The sequence below is a fragment of the Lingula anatina genome, chromosome 6 (assembly GCF_051362555.1).
Source record: "Lingula anatina isolate TDL-2025a chromosome 6, LinAna3.0, whole genome shotgun sequence".
In the NCBI taxonomy this organism is placed as follows: domain Eukaryota; kingdom Metazoa; phylum Brachiopoda; class Lingulata; order Lingulida; family Lingulidae; genus Lingula; species Lingula anatina.
This window is the reverse complement of record NC_141772.1, coordinates 13,635,042-13,655,181: the sequence shown is the minus strand read 5'-3', so window position 1 is coordinate 13,655,181 and position 20,140 is coordinate 13,635,042. Positions and strand designations below refer to the sequence as shown.

The following is a 20,140-nucleotide window of genomic DNA, read 5'->3' as shown; positions in this document are numbered from 1 at the left end:
TGGTTGATTTTCAGCTACCACACAGTTTGCTTTCTATTACCATTTTCCTAAGAGCTTAACCTACTGATATCATGTGACACCTGCCTGCCTGTTCAATGACAGAGAGCTAATAGCTCTGTCAACACAGAAGTACCACTTTGCCATCGAACTTTTATGTAGCGCACAACCTTTTGTTTCAAATGTTCTATTCAGAGTTTGTTGTTTTAACATCAAGCTCTGTGCTCTGTGTCATTTATTGTTTTATCTGGTCAATTAGACCTGGATGCTGTTATTGTTTGCATCACGGATGGTTAATCAAACACCTGAACCCTTTTGTCTTTTGACTTCTTGCAATCATTCTGTGAGTTTGTTTTGTTAATTGTTATTGTGATTTATCAAAAGGGTTGGTCTTTTGATTGGCAGGCTTGCTTTAAAGTGTTTTCACTGGTCAAATGCACTTCGAATACTTGTAAATTGCTTGTTAATTAGTAATTGCCTATTGCAATTGATTTAAATATCATCCGTGGTTAGCTAAGTTAAGAAAATCAGCTACAATCTTGGTACAATTTGGATTCCAATTGCTTTTATGCTTGTAAAATACTATGTGTTCTTTGCTTTCAATCTTGAAAATATTTATAAGGCCTAAAAACAAAGTCAGTCCAAAATGTTTGATGTTCTTGTTTTGTTTTTGGACACAGCAGTTTTAAATAAGAAGAACAATACAGTGCACCGGGTATATCAGCTTTTACATCAATATCATCCCCCTCGCTCAATGACTCACCACTGTGCATAAAACAAACACCTGCTGAAAGATTAATGAATTACATAACACCACGCGTGCTTGCTGCCTGGCCGTAAGCCGGCTTGTCCACATCCTTCATTAGGCTGCAAAGTAATTATCTAAATACACTTCCGTTCTTTAGTTATTAAAACCTGTCTGTAGGCAAGGATTCAGACAAATTCCCAACCTTAAATATTCTAACAGTTATAATATTTCTAGCTTTGTTGCTGTTGTCTCACTATTGTGGCATTCAACAATGTGTGTTTATATTCAATACATAAAGGGGACTTGGTTACATGGACCTTGAAGGACTAATTATATTTCAGCCTCTAAAGCAAGATTTCCAAATCTTGGCATCTTATTGATCGGTGGCCAAACACAGAATTTCAAATATCCAATACATTGTCAGGTTTGCCTCCTACTGTGTAATTGCTTGACCAGTGGACTATGAGCCGAGGCCATGTTCAACTTGCGGGGCGGGCGTACTGAAGAAGCATTTCCAATTCAATTGCAATGGCTAAACTTAGAACCATACAAACTCGGCAGACCAAGTGATTACACATTACTATCTATATACCAACTGCCAGGCATGGCACACGACACGAACCAATTACATTAGAAATAGACAAGAAACAGAGGAACATATTGGTTCCTTGTGAATCGCTGAATAAGTAATTACAAGGTCTGATGAGACAGTAATTTATGACAGCAGTTAAGCCATTATAACTAGACTAAATCTAGAAATGTTCCGTTTGACAGGTCAAATGGTACAGGTGGGACATCTATTGTCACCTGCTTACAAACAAGGTATCTCCAATGATTCTGAAAGTTTGAATTTTAGTATAAAACACAGCCTGTGTCCATTTATTTCAAAGGGGTGGGGATTCTTTTTCCAGAAAAGTTGCCCTTTTTGACCCCTAAGTTGACCCAACTTGAGACATGGCAGAACCTACATGTAAAATTGTGCCTCAAAGCAGAACCTTTCTACTCCTAAAGGACACACATTTTGAGCCCACCTTTCTCCCACTCTTTTGACCAACCTTCCCCCGCCATGCAGTCTGGCCATGCACTGTGACCAACCTTCACAGTATATTAAACAAGTTCTGCTTTAGATGAAGAAGAAACAAGTGCACACGGAATGGGGAAGTTGATAGCAGTTTGGACAGTTATGGGAATAGATAACACAGTGAAGAAGCAAATGGTTTGAGTGTGGGTAGAGTTGTAGTCTGTTTGGAGTGATATTTGTTGGCATACCATTTAAGCCAGAGTGAAAATGCCAGTGCAGGTAAAACATCCTAACTCTATTACAGAGCTGTAATTAAAATCTACACGACTAAGTACATAATTACCTCCTTGTTTCCTGAGGTTGGGGTTAATCTGTTTCTGGACCGTCTGCTCCATTTTTGGGTACAGAAAGTCATCTGCTTCATCACCATAGAGCTCATAGAGTTGCAAATGATGCCACGGAAGGTTGGTCTTTTGTTCTTCTGTAAGTTTCTTGCTTTTCTTCTTTCCGTTGGCATACGGGCAAGGGAAATCCATGGTCTTCTCTTCTTGGATGCCTTCCATTTCTGTTCCGTGATGCGTCTCTCGTGTTTTGCTGGACAGCATGGAAATAACGGACAGTGCTTGTGATTGTCCGTCGGTGGACCCCAAGGGAGACAAAGACGGCCGTGTGGAATGCGCCGAGGGATGCGAGAGTTGGGCTTCCTCTCCAGATGACTTGAGAGACTTTTCAGACTTTAACTTTTGCTTCTCGCGACGTTGGTCCTTAGCTTTTCTGTCATCCTCTGCAAGAAAACAGAACACTGGAGAGTTACAAGATAGATGCTAACAGCTACAGGAGCACTAAACAGTATGATTTAGGTTCTTTTTCAACATCAACTTGCCAGCTTGTGAAACTGGATCCGACAAAAGAGTTACCACAAGCACCTTGCCTCAAGTTCAATTTCATTGTAATAACAGAACAGAACAAAGGCTATGAACTTAATCGAAAATTAAAACTAAACACTCACACAAAATGGCAAGACGCTATGACAAAACAGTCAAAAATCAACAAGAAAGCCACTTTGTGTTTTACAAAGCGAGCTTAAGAGAAATCAAATTGTGGCATCAATTCTTATTTCTCCAGTCCACACGTCATTTAAAATACCTGTATTGAATAGAATCTAACACAGTTTCAGACCAAAGTATAATCAATGACTTAATGTTTCAATACAGTCTCAACAAATATTAATAATTATTTTCAGTGAATGGAACAGTTGCTTTGCTTAACAGCCTACAGGAAAAAATGGTGAATGTGAATGAGAACTCTGTGAAATGAAAACACCCTTACCAACTGTTACAGCATTTCACCTCTCTCACAACATTTTTTGAAAACCTTCCAAACTATTTTTCAACTGAGAGAGTTATCTTTTTATGAATCCAGCAGTGTGATATTATGCTAAAAGGTGGAAAAAATATACTGGATTTACTATTAAGTAATACTGATCACAACTTGCATTATTACTGTATAACTTCATAGGTTTAGTATTTCCTATTTTTCTATTATCCCTAAGCCTAAACACAAAGCATATATTACAGTTCCAAATATTTCAAATGTAATGAATTCCACACTTAAGCAAGAAATGTTATTAACAGATAGCTGGGTTAATGTACAAATGTGCAAGCTGCCACTGAAGTACCTAAAATACCTCCATTTTTTCAAAGCACGGTTCCAGAGCAGACAAACTGCAAATGGATATTTGTTTGGTTCCAAATCTATCCTAGAATCATTTGAGGGATAACAGCCCAGAAAATCTTGAGTAGCATTTATTTTCAGTCACTCATCCAACCATGATTCCTATGCTGCAAGAGCCGATCACTCAGCGGCAGAAATAAAATGCCATCAAGCAGTGATGTCTTTTGTGTTCAGTAACAGCCCATCAAATTGCATCTGATGTTTTAGCGTGCCCATATATATACATGTACATCTAGATCAGTAGTGATTGAGTAAAAAAATTCAACAGGACTTCTTCAGACTGAAAATTGTGTGCATTTACTGTCATCAGTACATTTACTGCCAGATTGCAGACAGAAAATTTCATTTTAAAATATTTCATCAATTATCGGGATGGTTTTGATGACTTAAGTAACCTACCTAATGATTCACGGCAGATTTGACGAAGAGCTTCTTCTTTGGCCTGTCTTGTGATTCTCTCTGCCTCACGTTTCTACAATGACAAATTTAAAATTGACGTTAATGTTTTATATTCATATAAATTAATTAGTGCACATTCTGAAAAGTAAAATGTCTCCTTTCCCCCCTGTTTCAAGGTTGGCTTTTCACTTAATTCCTTCTTTTCCAATTAAATCAAAAAAAAAAAAAAATTAATAAAATATCTTTAAGTGCATCCTCAAGATGAGCTCTAAAGATATCAACTTCATAATGTCTAAGAACTAAACTAAATATAGTAACTTTTGTCACACAATGCAGCATTTCATTATCCATTTGTACTTAAAATATATATAATATAATATTTATCCCAAATCATACTTCTATGAGTAATTCCTTTCACAACTATTTTATATTCTCAATGAGAAAAATGGCAAATAACTTTATCGCACAACCAAAATAATCCTTATCCAGACACATAAATCCCAATGTATATATATAACAGTGCAGTAATGACAAAGTATCTGCAGTTGACAGAAAAAATTGATCTTCTGGCACTAGCCCCAAATGCAGAGCTTAACATCATTATGATCATCATTGTGGGGTAATGTTACACATCATAATTCTCCTTAAATCTTCAACCTAGGGATAATTACTGAAGCATTACTATTGGACTTCAGTCTAGTAGGCCCCATATACTGCACTGCAATAGGGCATATTGTGGTGTAAGTCGACATGCTTTAGTTAATTGAACTCCAATCTGATCCTTTCAATTAATAATCTATGAAACATTCATGCCCGTTTCCATAGCAACTATCAAACAATGCTTCTCTAGGAATGGTTTTGTGCAGGCAGAACATTTTCTAACAAAATGTGGTATTGTTATAGTTATGGTGAATATAAAACTGAACCTGTTTTTTTTTTTTTTTTATCTTGTCATATTTTTTCTGAAAATTTTACTGTTGTTATCACTCTTCTTATGGAAACTGATTTCAAATGGTGCTAGAAATGTTCACGAATCTATGCACCAAATGAAAGCAGGGTCCAGAAGGAGCTGCTGTAAATAAATTATCTATAAATGTTTATCCAAATAATGATATCATGGTATTTTTAAGTCTACATAAGACAAACCTTAATGAAATTTTAATATTAAAATCTGACAAAATCTGACAAATTTTCAGACTTACGAATACCCATCATCAGTATTTTTTCTGGAAACTAATAGAATAGTTATATACATTTCATAACAATTTGGCAAATAAAAACCTAATTTCACAAAAATTTAATAACTAAATTGATTTGCAAAATTTTACTTAGTGAAACTCATATTTTAGTCTGCATCGTACATAAACTGCTTGATTCAATTTCAACCACTGACTAGGGAACATATCACAATTTCTTTTCAAAAATAAATTTAAAAAAATTAAAATTATTTATGAGATACATCGATTTTTGTTGATACTTATGGTAGTAACAATGCATGCATAAACAAACAGAAAATTCTTCACTTCACTCAAAACTGTCATGGCTGACTTGGATCACATGACCTTTTCGTCGTGGCAACCATCAGGGGCACTGATTTCAAATGGTGCTAGACAGTTCCTTGCCAGACATCTACCCACCACTTGAGACCAGGCTCCTATATGGGCAAAACAACCTACAGATGGCGCTGAGGTGTCCATGGTCAGCGTACATGATATGTACACGCAATTCCAGAACAACAGCTAGGCATGGAGTGGCAATTCCAACACAGGCAACAATGGAGCAAACAGGGTCAGCAAAGCATCTTCATGCAACAGGTCCAATACAAAACTTATACATACATATACCACATGCTTTGTAATTTACTGTTCAAATAATAATACATTTGTTTTTTTTTTTTTTTTTTTTTTTTTCTTTAGCATTATCGATATCACAAAAAACAAACAATTCAACCCAAAACAGTACAATCAAACTTTGATACTGATGTTTCAAAAGTTCCAATGCAGGTTTAACTTTCAAATGAGAATTTGACACATTAATTTGCATAAAAACACATAAAACTACATACGTATATTTCATGCAAATAATTATGCTTGCAAAATGGCATTGTTCACAAAAATATAACACATGATAAGATGGCATATCTCACATGGTATATGCCAGATATTTATAAAAAAATGACCAATGACACAACTTCACATAAAAACATGCACACAAATTTAGACATCAAACGCACCATTGAGGCATTTACTGTATCTGCGTACCTACCTTCACAATCAATACACTGTAAAGTATCTTAATAATTCCTAAACATTATAATAATGATAATAATAAACAAACTTACTCGAAACATTCAAAATCTATAATTTCCTATCTAATGAGTCATTTGTCTCATTGGCATGAATTTTTTCTGTCAACATTATTTGCACCATTTTCTTATAGCTAAGAAAAAGTACCATCACAGACAAACAATTGTCTTTGACAGAAATATTATCAGTATCTGTAACTTTCTCCTCATAAAAAACACTCTGTTATAAGTCCCTGAACTTCAAAACAACAAATGAAAAATAAACTGGTCTTCAAAAATTCTTTAAATATACCAAAATTATACCTTGTATGTTCTTGACACTTTTCAGTAGCCCACAAATTGTGAAAAATGGTTGCCAACAAGTCCCAAAACAGTTCAATAGGGCAAGCACGCATGCATGTATGTCAATTGTAGCACATGGTCAAAAATACCCAGGGGAGAGAAGAGTGGGTGGGGAAAATATGCAGCAAGTCTCAGTTCAGTCCCTATGTTTCTCATTCAAATAATTTCATGCAAAACACTGTTTGAGTCAACCCTCCTCACTTCCCTTGAAGAACAGACTCTAAACTTCACTGCTTATGCAATACGTACCTTTTTTCGAACAGAATACACATGATGCACAAGTTGCCTATATTTTGTCAACCGATAGCTTATGAGTGGCGCACTTAGACGGAGTTGAAGCTCGTAGCTTAGAGTTAATGGAACTATCCTACTGCAAACAAGTGCAGTCCCCCAGGCACTGCCTTGCCAGTGAACCTCAGTGATGAGTCCATCATCTACTGTGAACTACCGTTAGCTACTTCATCGCAACTCTCTTGACACAACTTCCCTTCTCCCCTCCCTCAGGAGCACTGTCTACGGCAACGCTGGGCAAGTTTAAAATATTTATGCTCTTTCGGCACACGAGCTAGAGTAAGGCGGTCCAATTTTCCAGCTTTGTGCAATAATTGATCTGTTTCCATTGAACCTACAATGTGCGCTAAGTCAAGAACAAAACCTGTATTGATTCTTACATATTGATCACAACTGTAGTAATAACACAACACAATGCCCAAGGTTTATCTGCCTTGACTGGGAGAGAAAGAGTGGAGCTGACAGGAAAATGAGCCAATTTTATTTCACGGCTTCACTTTTATCTTTGTTGCACTTTTTAAATCAATACCCCAAGCTTCATGCTATTTGCTATTGTTGTACAGAACAATGCACAAGCAGTTTTAAGGCGACAATTCCCCACATAAATTTATGTAAAAGTTTCTGGTTGGTGTTACTGCTTGAAAAGTTATTGTGCCAATGTGCAGCTTACATTTATTCGGAGCCGACTTTTTATCCTTGTCAATCAAGAAGAGTTGAAACTAAAGATGATATTGATTGAGCCAATAAACATTTCCAAACCCTCTTTCCGTCTTGGGAACAAAATTTTCATGGTACTAATTGGCTCACAGCAATGAACCAATGGCAAGCCATCCTTCTAGTGTGTTCCAATAGATGGAGTCATTCATCTTTCCTTTTAGTACAGGATGATGACAGGAAAAAGACAAATGTCCAAAACCACATTCCTGCTATTAAGTAAAAAACCTAGTACCACTACCAATAACAATTGTGACCAATCAATTTAGAAAAACAGGCCAAGCATGAAGCAATTCCAAAAAAAAAATCATTCACAAAATCCTTCAAGATGTCTATCTCCATACTTTTACTCAATAAAATCAATCCACCCATTTTCTCAATCAGTGGTTTTACACTTCAAAAAGAGCAATGGCGCCACTATAGATAATGCCACAATGAGGGTGTGGTCAACAGACATACAAATAAATTTAAATAAAACAGATTACTGAGAAAACTTAATGAACATTCCAAGCCATTAAGGTTTCATTCACAGCACTAGCCCATTCAAACCAACTTGAAGGTTTTAAAATGAATTAGAACTCTTCCCAGCCAGAATCAATTTTCAATTCCCTGGACATCAAATGGGAGGGGAAGGGGGCAAGGCCAGATGGCGGGAAAACCGAAGCAGCCAGCCTAGTTTTTGTCGGGTCAGCCAGTGCTCAGCACGAACAGTGAAGCGGAGGTAGCATCAAAGGGAGGACAAATATTGGAATATGATATGGTCACATTGATCCCTTTCACTTCTTAGTTTGCAGGCCCGCCACAGGTTTTCTACGGAGGCAATCGAGCGTGGACCTGCCTTGTACTCTGGATGATAAAAGCGGGTGTGATATCGACCATGGTCTACTTAGACAAATATAGGGCACAACTGCTCAAGCTTGTAAAAACAATATGGCGCTCATAATAGCGTCCATATTGCATAAATGCTACCTTCCTGCTTTATGCCCTATTTTGTTCAATTATTAACTGAGTCTTTATTTTTCAACACAGCAGGAGCTGCTTTTCAGTGCATCTTAAGAAATGTTACACAATCCCCAATGTTGTTGTAATTGAAAGATTGAAATGTCAAAGGCTTATGGAATCCATTGTTTTTATACCTTATGTTGTAATGTTAGTCCCGTCCGATAAAAAGGGCTACTTCAAAGTGTGAACAGTTTGCACCAGCTTGCTTGGCGTTACACATGATCAATCAAACAATTTCCAGTGTTACGGCTTATATGACTGGGAAATTAAGCAGTTAATAAAACATTGCATGATAATATTGTGCTTGACTTTTTAAGTGCATAACTACATTAATCAGCAGTACATACCACACACCTTATTATAATAAGCAGGGTTGGGTGTCATTGTCATGCTGATAATTTACTTCAAATGAAGTTACAATGTAAAATTATATCAATTAAATAACTACAAAAGAGTTTCAATTATTCAATAAGACTTACATTACAAATGCACAATCATGGATTAATATAAGTCATGTGATACTTCATTACATACAAATCTAAAAGTAATTTATTAGGAACAAAAAGACCTGCCCATGTGATTCATTCTACTTTTTTATATTCCAGCAATATTATTATGGTATTTTTCATGCATCTGATAACAATTAAGATACAAACTTAGGAAGAAAAAAGCAAAGAAAAGCTACATATATTCAGTATCAAACTACTTCAGAAATTAACATCATGTCTTTCACCAAAGCTAAGAGATGTAAACTATCAGCCATCAGCAAACTTTTAAGCTTTTACTCATTTACTCAGGTACTTATAATAATTATCAATGCATCATAAAATGTAAATAGCGAAGCAGAGAAAGAGAGAGAATAGTTTAAACACAATTAAATCACATCGAGAAAACTGAAAACGTCAAAGTATACTAGAAAAAGTGCACAAACCTTCCTATGACGTCTGTCCCTGGCTTCTTGTTTTTTCTGGTACAGCTCATCTTGTGTGCGAATTAGTTCCTGCTGGAGTAAGATCTTCTCCTTCAAGATACGCGTCTCTGTGTCTTTGGTTTCCACCTTTGCCTGCTGCCACTGTGCATAGTTCCTATCATATCTCTGAAGGAAAAAAAGAAGAAAAAAAATGAAATAAAATAGTTCTTAGGTTAAAGATTTACGTTTAACTTAAACATTCAATTTTTAATGAAAAATACAGGTTTTTGGTATGTTATCAAGTAATCAGTAGGAGTGTGATTGCAATTAGTCAAAATTGATTGCTTGACACCACAATGTGGAGCCAACTAGCCTACAATGGAATGCAATCATCCTCCTCTTCTCTAACAGTATACATGTACGCGAATACATTATACTGGCTCAAATTTGGATTCGGAATCGATGATAAACACTGCTAGTGTGAAATCAACCAGCTAACATTTGCTACCACCTGATATATTTCACCGAAATTGATCACCACATATGGACAAGGGCTATATTTTGTTAGTTTTCACAAAAATTGATCGAGGGGGAAAAGGACTCAGTTTTGCTCTACATTTTCAGTTTGTGGTGTTACAAACAGTAGAATTGATTACAAGAGAAAAGCACACACTGGAGACAAATGCAGGAACCTGGCTTTTGTGTGGTCGATTTAAGTGAAATTGATCCAAAGGTGATGACATTCATATATACGTAAAGGAAGGAAAACAACCCCATGGATGTAAGACAAAAGTTAAAAAGTTATTAAAAACTATTATGGCAATTTCCTCTCATGCTGCATTTAATAATTAAAGCAAAACAGGATGCTGTCACAAAATCACACTTGTAAACAATTTATTGAAACAAATAACAGGCACTTCTTTCCAAATATGAAGTTAAACAGTCATATTCTCAAATCAACAGCTAATGGAACATGACCATACTACCTTTTTAATAACTTTCAACTAAATGACATGTACTTAAAAGTATTTAAAGAAAAAAAAGGCCATTTCGGAAAACTGTTTATAAATATGAAACTTTCCCATTGACACAGTGCACAGATCACGTAGAACAGGGCACAAAATGCGGTTCTAAGCTCATCTTCTACTTGACATGCAGCTGAAATTACCAAGTCCCACCTTCACAGCCGTCATATAGAGATCTGAACCAGAGTATTCACTGATATGTTATAATATGATGTATTTTATACAAAGGCATCAGATCACGACAAGTATATCATCTTACAGGGTAGTACAGAACTCGATAAACTAAACCGTTTTCTACCTCCCGATACACTCCATACAAAGCAGAATAAATAATGGCCAAGGAAATTAAAATGTACTAGTATGTAATTACTAGTACTTAAATTTTTCAATACAAAGTGCATTTAAATCTACTTGACTTGGTAAAGCATGTTATTTTCTCCATTTAAAATATTTTCATTGCAGGTGATAATTTCAATTTTTCAATGATGAGCTTAATAATTTTGAACGCCCCTGTGAGCGTTCCACTTCAGGACACATCAAAGAATATATACACTTGTATATATTTGTGAACATGTCCTACTCAAAGCTTTGTAACTTTATAAGAGCAGGAAATTGAATTTTCTGGCATAAAAGGCCTATCTCTTGCAAGTTCTTTTATTGTAAAATGTCTATAAGTAACATGGCTGTGAAGATTCTGATTGCAGGTGGTTGAAATATCAAGTTACTTCTAGCTCTCAAGAAATGTGAAGAACCTGCCTTCGGGCTCATTCCCAATGGAACGACTGATCTACACAGATCGATCCAGATCTGTGGGGACTCTTGCTGAATGCAATCAGATTAACGTGGTTCCTTTTGGCATTAAATGGAATATAAAAAAGCAGGGGATTATACAAGTATGTTGGAAACAAGAGAAGGCATGTAACACCCCATTTCCATAGATTAGATCGACCTACTTTAGATCGACCTAACTCCCTAGGGGTTCACGCTAAATAGCTGTCAGCCGGGCGGACACGAAAGTTAATTACCCCCTTTACAGCTTGTAGTAGGCGGGACGGACATTTAAGTCGGATTATCTGAAAGTAATCTAGTGAGACTCCCCGTGGGGATAGATCGATCTAAAATCTATGGGAATAGAGCCTTAGTCTGTTAATCTGATTGCAATCAGTAAAAGTCCCCACGCAGTTGGATCGATCTATGTAGAATGGTAGTTCTCTTGGAAATGAGCCCTTATACTGCTTTTGTCACAGCATAAGGTGAGAGAAATGTCATTCGAGGAGACACACAATATTGTGACCCAAACTAACCATGATATATACAAGTCTTAAAACTGTCAGGATAAAAATAGTACATTTATCTGAATCAAAAGATCTATAAGGACATACGTATGTATTTTATACTCAACTATTGGCACCAATAGGTTCACAGACAACTAAGAAAAAGACAATAAAAGCAGAGACGATTTAAAATTAACAGCACAGACAGTTACAAAATACACGCATTAATAGCTAAATCTTATTAGCTAAATATGTTTCCCGCATGCCTCAAATATAGAAATATTGATGTGAAATATCAAATATCTTGCAAATACTATCAATGCAGTACAAACATAGTAATAAAAAATTAAAGTAAAAGATGTCATAAGAATAAAACACTCTCCTAGACTTTTTTATTATTAACTACATGAGCTGGTATGATGTGACCACGCAGTCACGTATACAGGGTCACCCCCCCCCTCTCCCATCTCTAAATCACTTGTTAACACCTTAAATAAAATATATGCATGCCCCACCCCTAAGGTGTATTCCCAGAGATTTAGATAGATCCAGGAATTAAGATTTAGATCAACCTAACTCCCTGGGGGTTCGAGCGCGCACAATAGTTAATTACCCCCTTACAGCTTTCAGTAGGCGGGACAGCCGCTTAAGCCGGCTAAGCTGACAGTAATCTAGTGAGACTCCCCACAGGGATAGATCGATCTAAAATCTATGGAAATGGGGTCTTAAACTGTCTACACCACCAGTATGAAAAATGAGCCTTTCACTCACTTCGTTCAGGTCATTTCCACACACACACAAAAAGCTAAGGTTACATATCATTATCACTGCTAAGGTGTGGTTTGTGTGACTTTGTCCACTGTCTCATCTGGAAGGATAGTGTGTGTCATATAATGGGACATGAAAACGGACCAGTTACTCGAAAAATTTCAAAACACCCATCTCGCCTCTTTAGATGTGGTGTAATATGAGCATGTGCATGATGTGTCACATATTTACTTGTACTGCTTTTTCTTTTTTTTTTTTTTTCAATTAGTTTAACCTCTTTTTTTTTTTTTGTACTTTAAAGAAAGATTCTGCAATATATTATTACTTAGTTTGACTGATTTGAAACAAGCACTGATAGAAAAATGAAAGTATGATAACAGGTGACAGAGAACAAATACAACAGTGTAATACCAATGTCATTTTAATCTCAGTTTTAATAAAAGCAAGCCAGACTTTTGTGTCACTATAATAATGTATTGTTAAGGTGGGGTTCTATTCAAAGAACAAACATCTTCCAATTTCTCTCATACTTCTGCATTCAAAAAATCCCGTCCTTATTTACAGCAAAACCCTACCCCCAAAAACACAAATAGTAACCTAACACCTTTGAAGTTGCTTAAATTAACTCCACCTTCTTATACCTCGAGGGTGCATCCATTAAAAAAAAAAAGGGAAATGCACAACTTTTTTTTAAAAGCATACAACCTGATCCCATCTGTAGATGCCATGTAAGCCCTGTAGTTATTCCCAAGAGTCAACATTGACATAAATCTGTCCTCTTTACAAGCTATAACTTGAGATAACATTTGGCTGGAGATAACCCTAATACACACATTGACATAAATATACACTGGGGGGGACTCTAGTGGCATGTCAGCTATTTACTATAATATGTGGAGGGGTAGTCTGGCATAGTGATGATTCTATGGGGGTAGGAATTTGAATTTGACTATTTTCCTTGGGGTACAGGGGGGACGGAGGGGTGGTGGTGGAGGCATCATTTAGGCAGAACAAGTAATTAATTTACCAAATCTTTATCTGTTCCTATTTAATTTTTCTTTTTTTTTTTTTTTTTTTTTTTTTTTTTTTTTGCACTGTGACAGTATAAAATGAAAAATAAATGAGGGATTAATAAAAATGTCCTTTTTTCATAGAGCTATGCAAATCCTTAAACAACTAAACCTCGCTGTAAATGGTAAAACCAAGTCTAACATTGTGGAAATTTCTCCTTAAACTCCGATATAAAACATCAGTGTATTCCTTTCAATTATCTCTTCATTTTCATGGTACCTCATCTGCCTGAATTGCTACTTGTAAAATGTGCTTTTTCACCTGATCAATAATGGCATATCAGTGAGCATTATAGTGAAAAAAATGTCCAATTAAAATATGAACCCTTATATTGTTTGACTACTTAAGCGACACACAGTCGTGTAATATCTCCAGTTCAGCTAACCTCTAAGTGCAACACAAGTGCTAGGGCACCCAATCAATTATGTGAAAAACTATCCTCGGTGGATCGCTCAATTGTTCATTGTATTGACTTATCTTATACTAAAAATCTCGCATTGCAAGTTATTTTCCACTTTACTAGTAGACAATGCTACTCCTCCAAGACTTCACAGAAAGTGCAGTTTACTATCAAATTTGAATGACTCACTGACAGTAACTCAAAATTCCTTTCAAATATACCAATATCTCTGCTGTGGCTTTATTTCCTCTTTGGCATACCAGACCTAGGTGTAGGATTGTTCATTTCTTTTAGGAGATGAAATTTTGCTGATGTATTTGGTAAAATTTTATATCTAAATTTTTTTTTTTTTTAATTAAGGAGATACCATACATCCAGCAAGTTAAGTTCATAAATGTTGTAAAAAATAAGTTCCAATAATAATAAATAAGAAAATAAATAAAAAAAAATATATATATATATATATTTCAATATTAACGGCTGGCAAGAACTCTTCCAGCAATATTTATTCAGTGCACCCCAGTGCTGTGTGGATAAGGTACCAAGTATTCCCACATTACTGCCCATTACCCAACATTAGTGCAACATGAGCCAATCTTACAGTGTTCCTCAGGAAGTATGTGACATCCACACAATGACAACATGCTCCTGTCCACAATACCAATCACTCATCACTTACCCATCCCCAACCACCTGTTCCTCCCCCCTATCTCTGCTATCATCTCCCCTTTTTCTGTATGTCAATCCTGTATCTCAATCCTAAGAATCATTCTGGTAAGTTAAAAAAAAAAAAAGAAGTAACACTGTTTTCTTTTCATAACGTTTGTGGTGGCAGTGCACAAAGCAAGTTTTTTTCAATTTTGATGCAATATTACATTATGATTTAAGGTATAATTACCACCAAATTTTTAATCATCTACTTTAAATAACATGGACATTCAGAAAATATGAATATCATTCAGCTTCACACCCGTGGGGGTTCTAGGTCCCAATTTGAAAATGCCAATATGCCCATCCACTAACCCATCCCCAACCACCTGTTCCCCACCCTATCTTTACCATCATCTCCCCTTTTCCTGCAGATTAGAGTCTAGTCATACCTGACTGGACACTAAGGGCACAGCGGGACTCTGGCTACTTGGTGACTGTCGCCACCGATATAATGGGCTGCAATTTGTCGCCACCTAACAAGGGTCAATCATCTGTCAAACTCTTTGTCCAGTTGTGCACTGACCACATTGGAATTGGAGCAAGAGTGGGTTTAGCCAAAGATTTAACCTAGTATTTAAGTATTTAATACGATATACATATGGGTATATGTATCTGCACGTGTGAATGCATGTGCATATGGGGGGGGGGGGGGCTGATATGCACATATGCTGATACAATGTACTTTAATGTAATTATGGTGTGACATATACTGGTACACATGTTGGCCTGCATACAGATGGGATTCTCACACAACTGTAGCCATTACAACGCATATGTGCCCTGCATGAATATAGTCATCAATGATATCATATAATACATTCATAAATCCTTAGTGAGCATTTCATTCAACCCTAGCTACGTACAGCAGTCTTGAATCAATCCACATATTATTACATCATAAAACTGAGTGTTATCTATAGCAGCAGTAACGTTAACAGCATTACTATTAGATATATTTGCCTGTTTTATCGTTACAGGCCATAGCCACATCAAGTACGTGCTCAAATCAACTGAACTTAAACACTGAAATCAATTGCAGGTTCACTGTTCAAATATCTGGAAAACATCCCATTGCATGGTGGTATGAATTGAGTTTTATGAAAAAGCTCACACACATGCATGCTTACACACAAGTATAAGGACCCACATACATGCAATTTTGCACTACTATTTAGTGGCTGGCACACACACACACAAACCTATGCACATGCACGCACACATACACACACCGTGAGGCAACTAATTTGTCCAAGATGGCCGACACATACCTGTACATTTAAATGGTGGACAATCAGTCAACTCGCCTCTGTGTTCGTAGTTTCTCCACTATTCCCTCGCTGTCATTGCCTTAGGCATGCAGGCGTCAAGGCGGGAAAATTTCTCCTCTCACCTGCATGTCCAATTATTTGTCCTCTCTTTGTGGCATTGCACACATTGCATAACCCCTCCATGGACAAGGAGCATAACATTTCCAGCAGGTTAATCTCAATGCAAGCCAAATTGGTCCATGTGTATACCATATAGAAATCCGTGTATGTATAAGGCTTGCACACGCAGCCCTGCCCAGCTCGGAGCGGGAAGAATGGGACCCGTCGTTTGCGAAGATCAAACAATTTGAAGGCAGGGAAGATTAGGTCAAATTTAAGCTTGAGATTTACAATAGGGATTACTACTCGGGTTTGGTGTGTACGTAAGAGATTGGTCCGGCCAAGCAGTACACTTCATCTTTTATATAACTCAATATGAGGGTTGACAAATTTAAAAATGCGGTCTCCATGTTAATCTCTCTCCAATTTCATTCCCACTCAAGGACTCTGGCATTCTCCTAATTGTCCAAGAAGTATTGTAATTCTGCCAAATTATGTTGCTCTTTTCACCATGTAATTTGGTAGATCTGTATAGTTAAGCACACACAATATTTCTCTCAAGAACAGCTGTGTCAATTCCATATTGTGAAAAAAATATGTGTATCTGAAGGCTGTTCTCTTCAGTAGGCAATGACGAAAATTTTCATAAACCAAAGTGTTTTGTCAAGATATGACTAAGTTTGTATTGACTTCAAAATTAAAGCAATTTGTCTTAACTCCAAATGGGTCCTTCTATCTCTTTATCCATACATTGATTTATCATAACTTTAATCAATCCATGAGGTTGTTTGGAGAAGAGAGACATTTAATGCTAACATGATACCTTTACTTTCATGGTGACTGCTGTTACCACTGTAACAGTGTGAAAGCTTTTTAGTAAAACTGATGTAAAATAAATGAAAACATATACAATACAGCATATAATCATTCCATTTGCAAATGTTGGATACTTTACACTAGCTATCAGGGTCGGTTAATTGGAATCATAATGGCTCCTCATCATTTCAAAATGATGATATTCAGGTTTCAATAAATCATTTTCTCAGCTCTTTTTTTTTTTTTTCTTCACTTCTAGGCACTAACTAGGGCAGTACGATAACTAAATTACCTCTCACCCTCCCTCACATCTCTCCCTCTTTCAACACCAAAAGACTTCAACTTTTCCAACCCACACACCCTCCCCCACACTCTCTCCCCTTCTTTCCACCCCCACACACCCACCCACTCTCTTTCAGCCTACGTATAGATTCCAGTCAATGTCTGCTTCAATGATTAACAGGATCAGATATCAGCAAATATATTATAAAAGTTGGGAGTGAGTAATCATACAGAAAAATATTCCTATTTCCTCAAAAAAAAAGATGTTAACATTACTTATCTTTTCAATAGTGTAACACTTTGAAACAAGCCATCTTGATGCAAACTGAAAAGCCACAATCATTTTCCCATCCATTCCTCTAATGACTCCCTAATGAATTGCACAACAGAATTCAATTACCGGTAAAAGCTATTGTCCCAGCAGCATTTTCGCACTTTCTTGTTAACTGAAGAACACGTCAAAGAGGAAGGGTGTGGGGGGGAGCTTGGTCAGTGAAGTGGATCATGATCAGTCAGTGGTCACCCATTATAGTACCCCATTATAGCCCAAGCAATGGCCAGTACACACCAGGCAAAACATGCCCAGGGGAGAAAATTTTGGGTGTATGCAAATCATTAAGCATAACTTTTTTAATATGATTGATGTATCCAGGTAAGGCATCACATATTATTAATAAATTGACATGATACAAAACTGCAAGTTAGCATTCACATTAATCATCAGTTTGGTTGATTGATGCTTGTGTCAGTGACAAATTGGCATCAAAATTGGTGCAAAATTTCACATATAAGCTGGCTACAGGAATTCATTTTATTTTTTCTTTTGTAAAGTTTTGTAACTGCAACATTTAAGTTTCCAAGAAATGAAATAATTTTAAATAATTTATCCTAATAAATTGAAGCCCAATCAACAAACACAAAAAACAGTCATTCAACATTTCTTGGAGGTATAATTCTCTTTCACTGAAAATATGCAAAGAACATTTTTGAGGATTAAAGTAAATTAAAATTTATAAAAATGCTCCTGATGTTAATGCCTATTACCAGTTCATTTCTGATCAGCTCACATATAAAATTTTTCAACACTTTCACATTCCGCCTTTAAAAAAGAAACTAACTTTAAAAAAGAAACTAACATTTTTTTTTTTCAAGTACACATACAACACAATACACCTAAAATCATTTTAACTACTGTCATGTAAAACTTCTCCGGGAGCCGAAATCCTTCACCCTAATCACCATAATGACATCTCCATACACAAGGAGAGCCATTCTCTAAACACATGCTCCCTAGCTTTTCAAACCGTCCACTGTTCCATGACAACTAGGCCACCTCACTAAGTCCCTGTCTACACCAATACCAAACGTGAACGCACACTGGGATATCCATTGCCGAGGGGAGATAATTTTACCATCGTCAACCTGTCCTCGCCATTCTCCCATTCTTCCAGTTAAAACATGTGACCCTGATTCCTAACAAAACGCTGTTATTATATTTCCCATGTAGCCTTGTATCCTTACAGTTTAAGTTCAGATCCCTCTGGCCTCACAGATTTTCAACATTCTAAGAAAAAAAATGTTCAAAAAGTATGTTTTTTTTTTTGCCCATAGGGCTTTCCTTATGAGTCATACATGTGTAAGTACTAAAATAAAGATGTAATATGTATGTGTTGTAACACTTTGCCAACAAACTGGTTTCTTACCTTCTCACTGCCATCCTCATACAGCAACTAACTTAAGACAACATCATTCCCTTCTACTTCCCAGTCAAGGAAGACCCCCATTCTGCCACAGAAGAGATACTGTCATTACCACCAAAATGACCCTTAATTCCCGTCGCTCTCTGCTGCCATTTTCACACACCCCTTCTCCAAAATGGGTCCCCAGTCCAAAGAGCCAGTGTCTGGCCACGGCCACGATGGTGGCGAAACACGAGGGCACAGAGCACTAGATGTGGAACTAAGCCGTCCTACAACAGGGCTCTCCAATAAATATGCATTAGCCAAACAATGGCCTCCCCATTGTCCACACACACAAAAGAGTTCCCGCTTTGTGAGTGTAGAGCGTGGTCCTCCCCATTGCACTTTGTCAACGACATAACGCTACACAAAAGCGACATTCCATTACACAATACCCGTAGACTTCCCTTCCAGTTGCTGCCATTCAGCCTCTCAACACACCATCTTGAAAGAGCTTTTTTCACGGCTGCCGAACCGTGTTTACTTTACTCGGCATTGAACGTTTTTCTAGTTACCTGTTAGCATCTGGGCCAATTTGTAAGCCTGTGTTTTGCTAGTATACAATTTTGGTGTTTTGGTATAGTTATGAATGAACAGTCTTGAAAAGTTAAAGGAACTATTAGTCTAAATAACCATATTGGATTGAATTGGGCTTGTGTTGTGATACGGAACAAATACTGTTGCTAAGGCGACCAAAAGTGTATAAAAGAAGAAATAATGGTGAAAGGAGGGGACTCAGTGCTCTGTCCAAACACGACTTCTATACTCCACCAAACTCAAAAGATTCTGGCTTTTAGTTTAAACACCCGGGCCAGAGATCAGCATAATCGCACATTTACAATTCTCTATCCATGTTTCTGAATGATGTCTTAAAACTGGGGCCCTTTACCATGAATATGAAAATTTTCACAAAGATCCCCAGCAAGCTGAGCACGAAGGTGAAATGAATTGTATGATATCCCTATATAAAAGTCGGACACAAATAGCACTTTCATTCACAAAACTTTGAATAAGTTTGTGTTCCCTTGGTGTGAAATCCTGCTCAGTGTGTGGCAAGATCATGTCTGAACTGACTTTACTCTCTGGATTGGTACACTTTCAACCTTTTTCAAATTAATTCCAATGTAGTTTGAAAAAATGCAAGAAAGGCGAATGAAAAATCATTACTTGATCTATAAGCTAACTACTATCATGTGTGATATATAAGCACACTTCTTTAGTCAG

General features: G+C 36.7%; 1 protein-coding gene across 3 annotated transcripts in view; it reads right to left on the bottom strand.

The window, feature by feature from the left end:
- The window catches only part of LOC106151939 (uncharacterized), a 42,391-nt gene that overhangs the window by 7,558 nt on the left and 14,693 nt on the right, over nucleotides 1–20,140 (bottom strand). For 2 of the 3 annotated variants that reach the window (XM_013525380.2, XM_087014953.1), the window contains exons 3-5: nucleotides 9,485–9,649; nucleotides 3,900–3,972; nucleotides 2,110–2,550 (exon numbers count right to left, since the gene is read on the bottom strand). In XM_013525380.2, the coding sequence (XP_013380834.2) occupies nucleotides 2,110–2,550; nucleotides 3,900–3,972; nucleotides 9,485–9,649 (679 nt within the window). Of the gene's footprint in view, nucleotides 1–2,109; nucleotides 2,551–3,899; nucleotides 3,973–9,484; nucleotides 9,650–12,533; nucleotides 12,603–20,140 lie in introns of those variants that run through there. The other variant, XM_087014954.1, reaches the window with a different exon arrangement.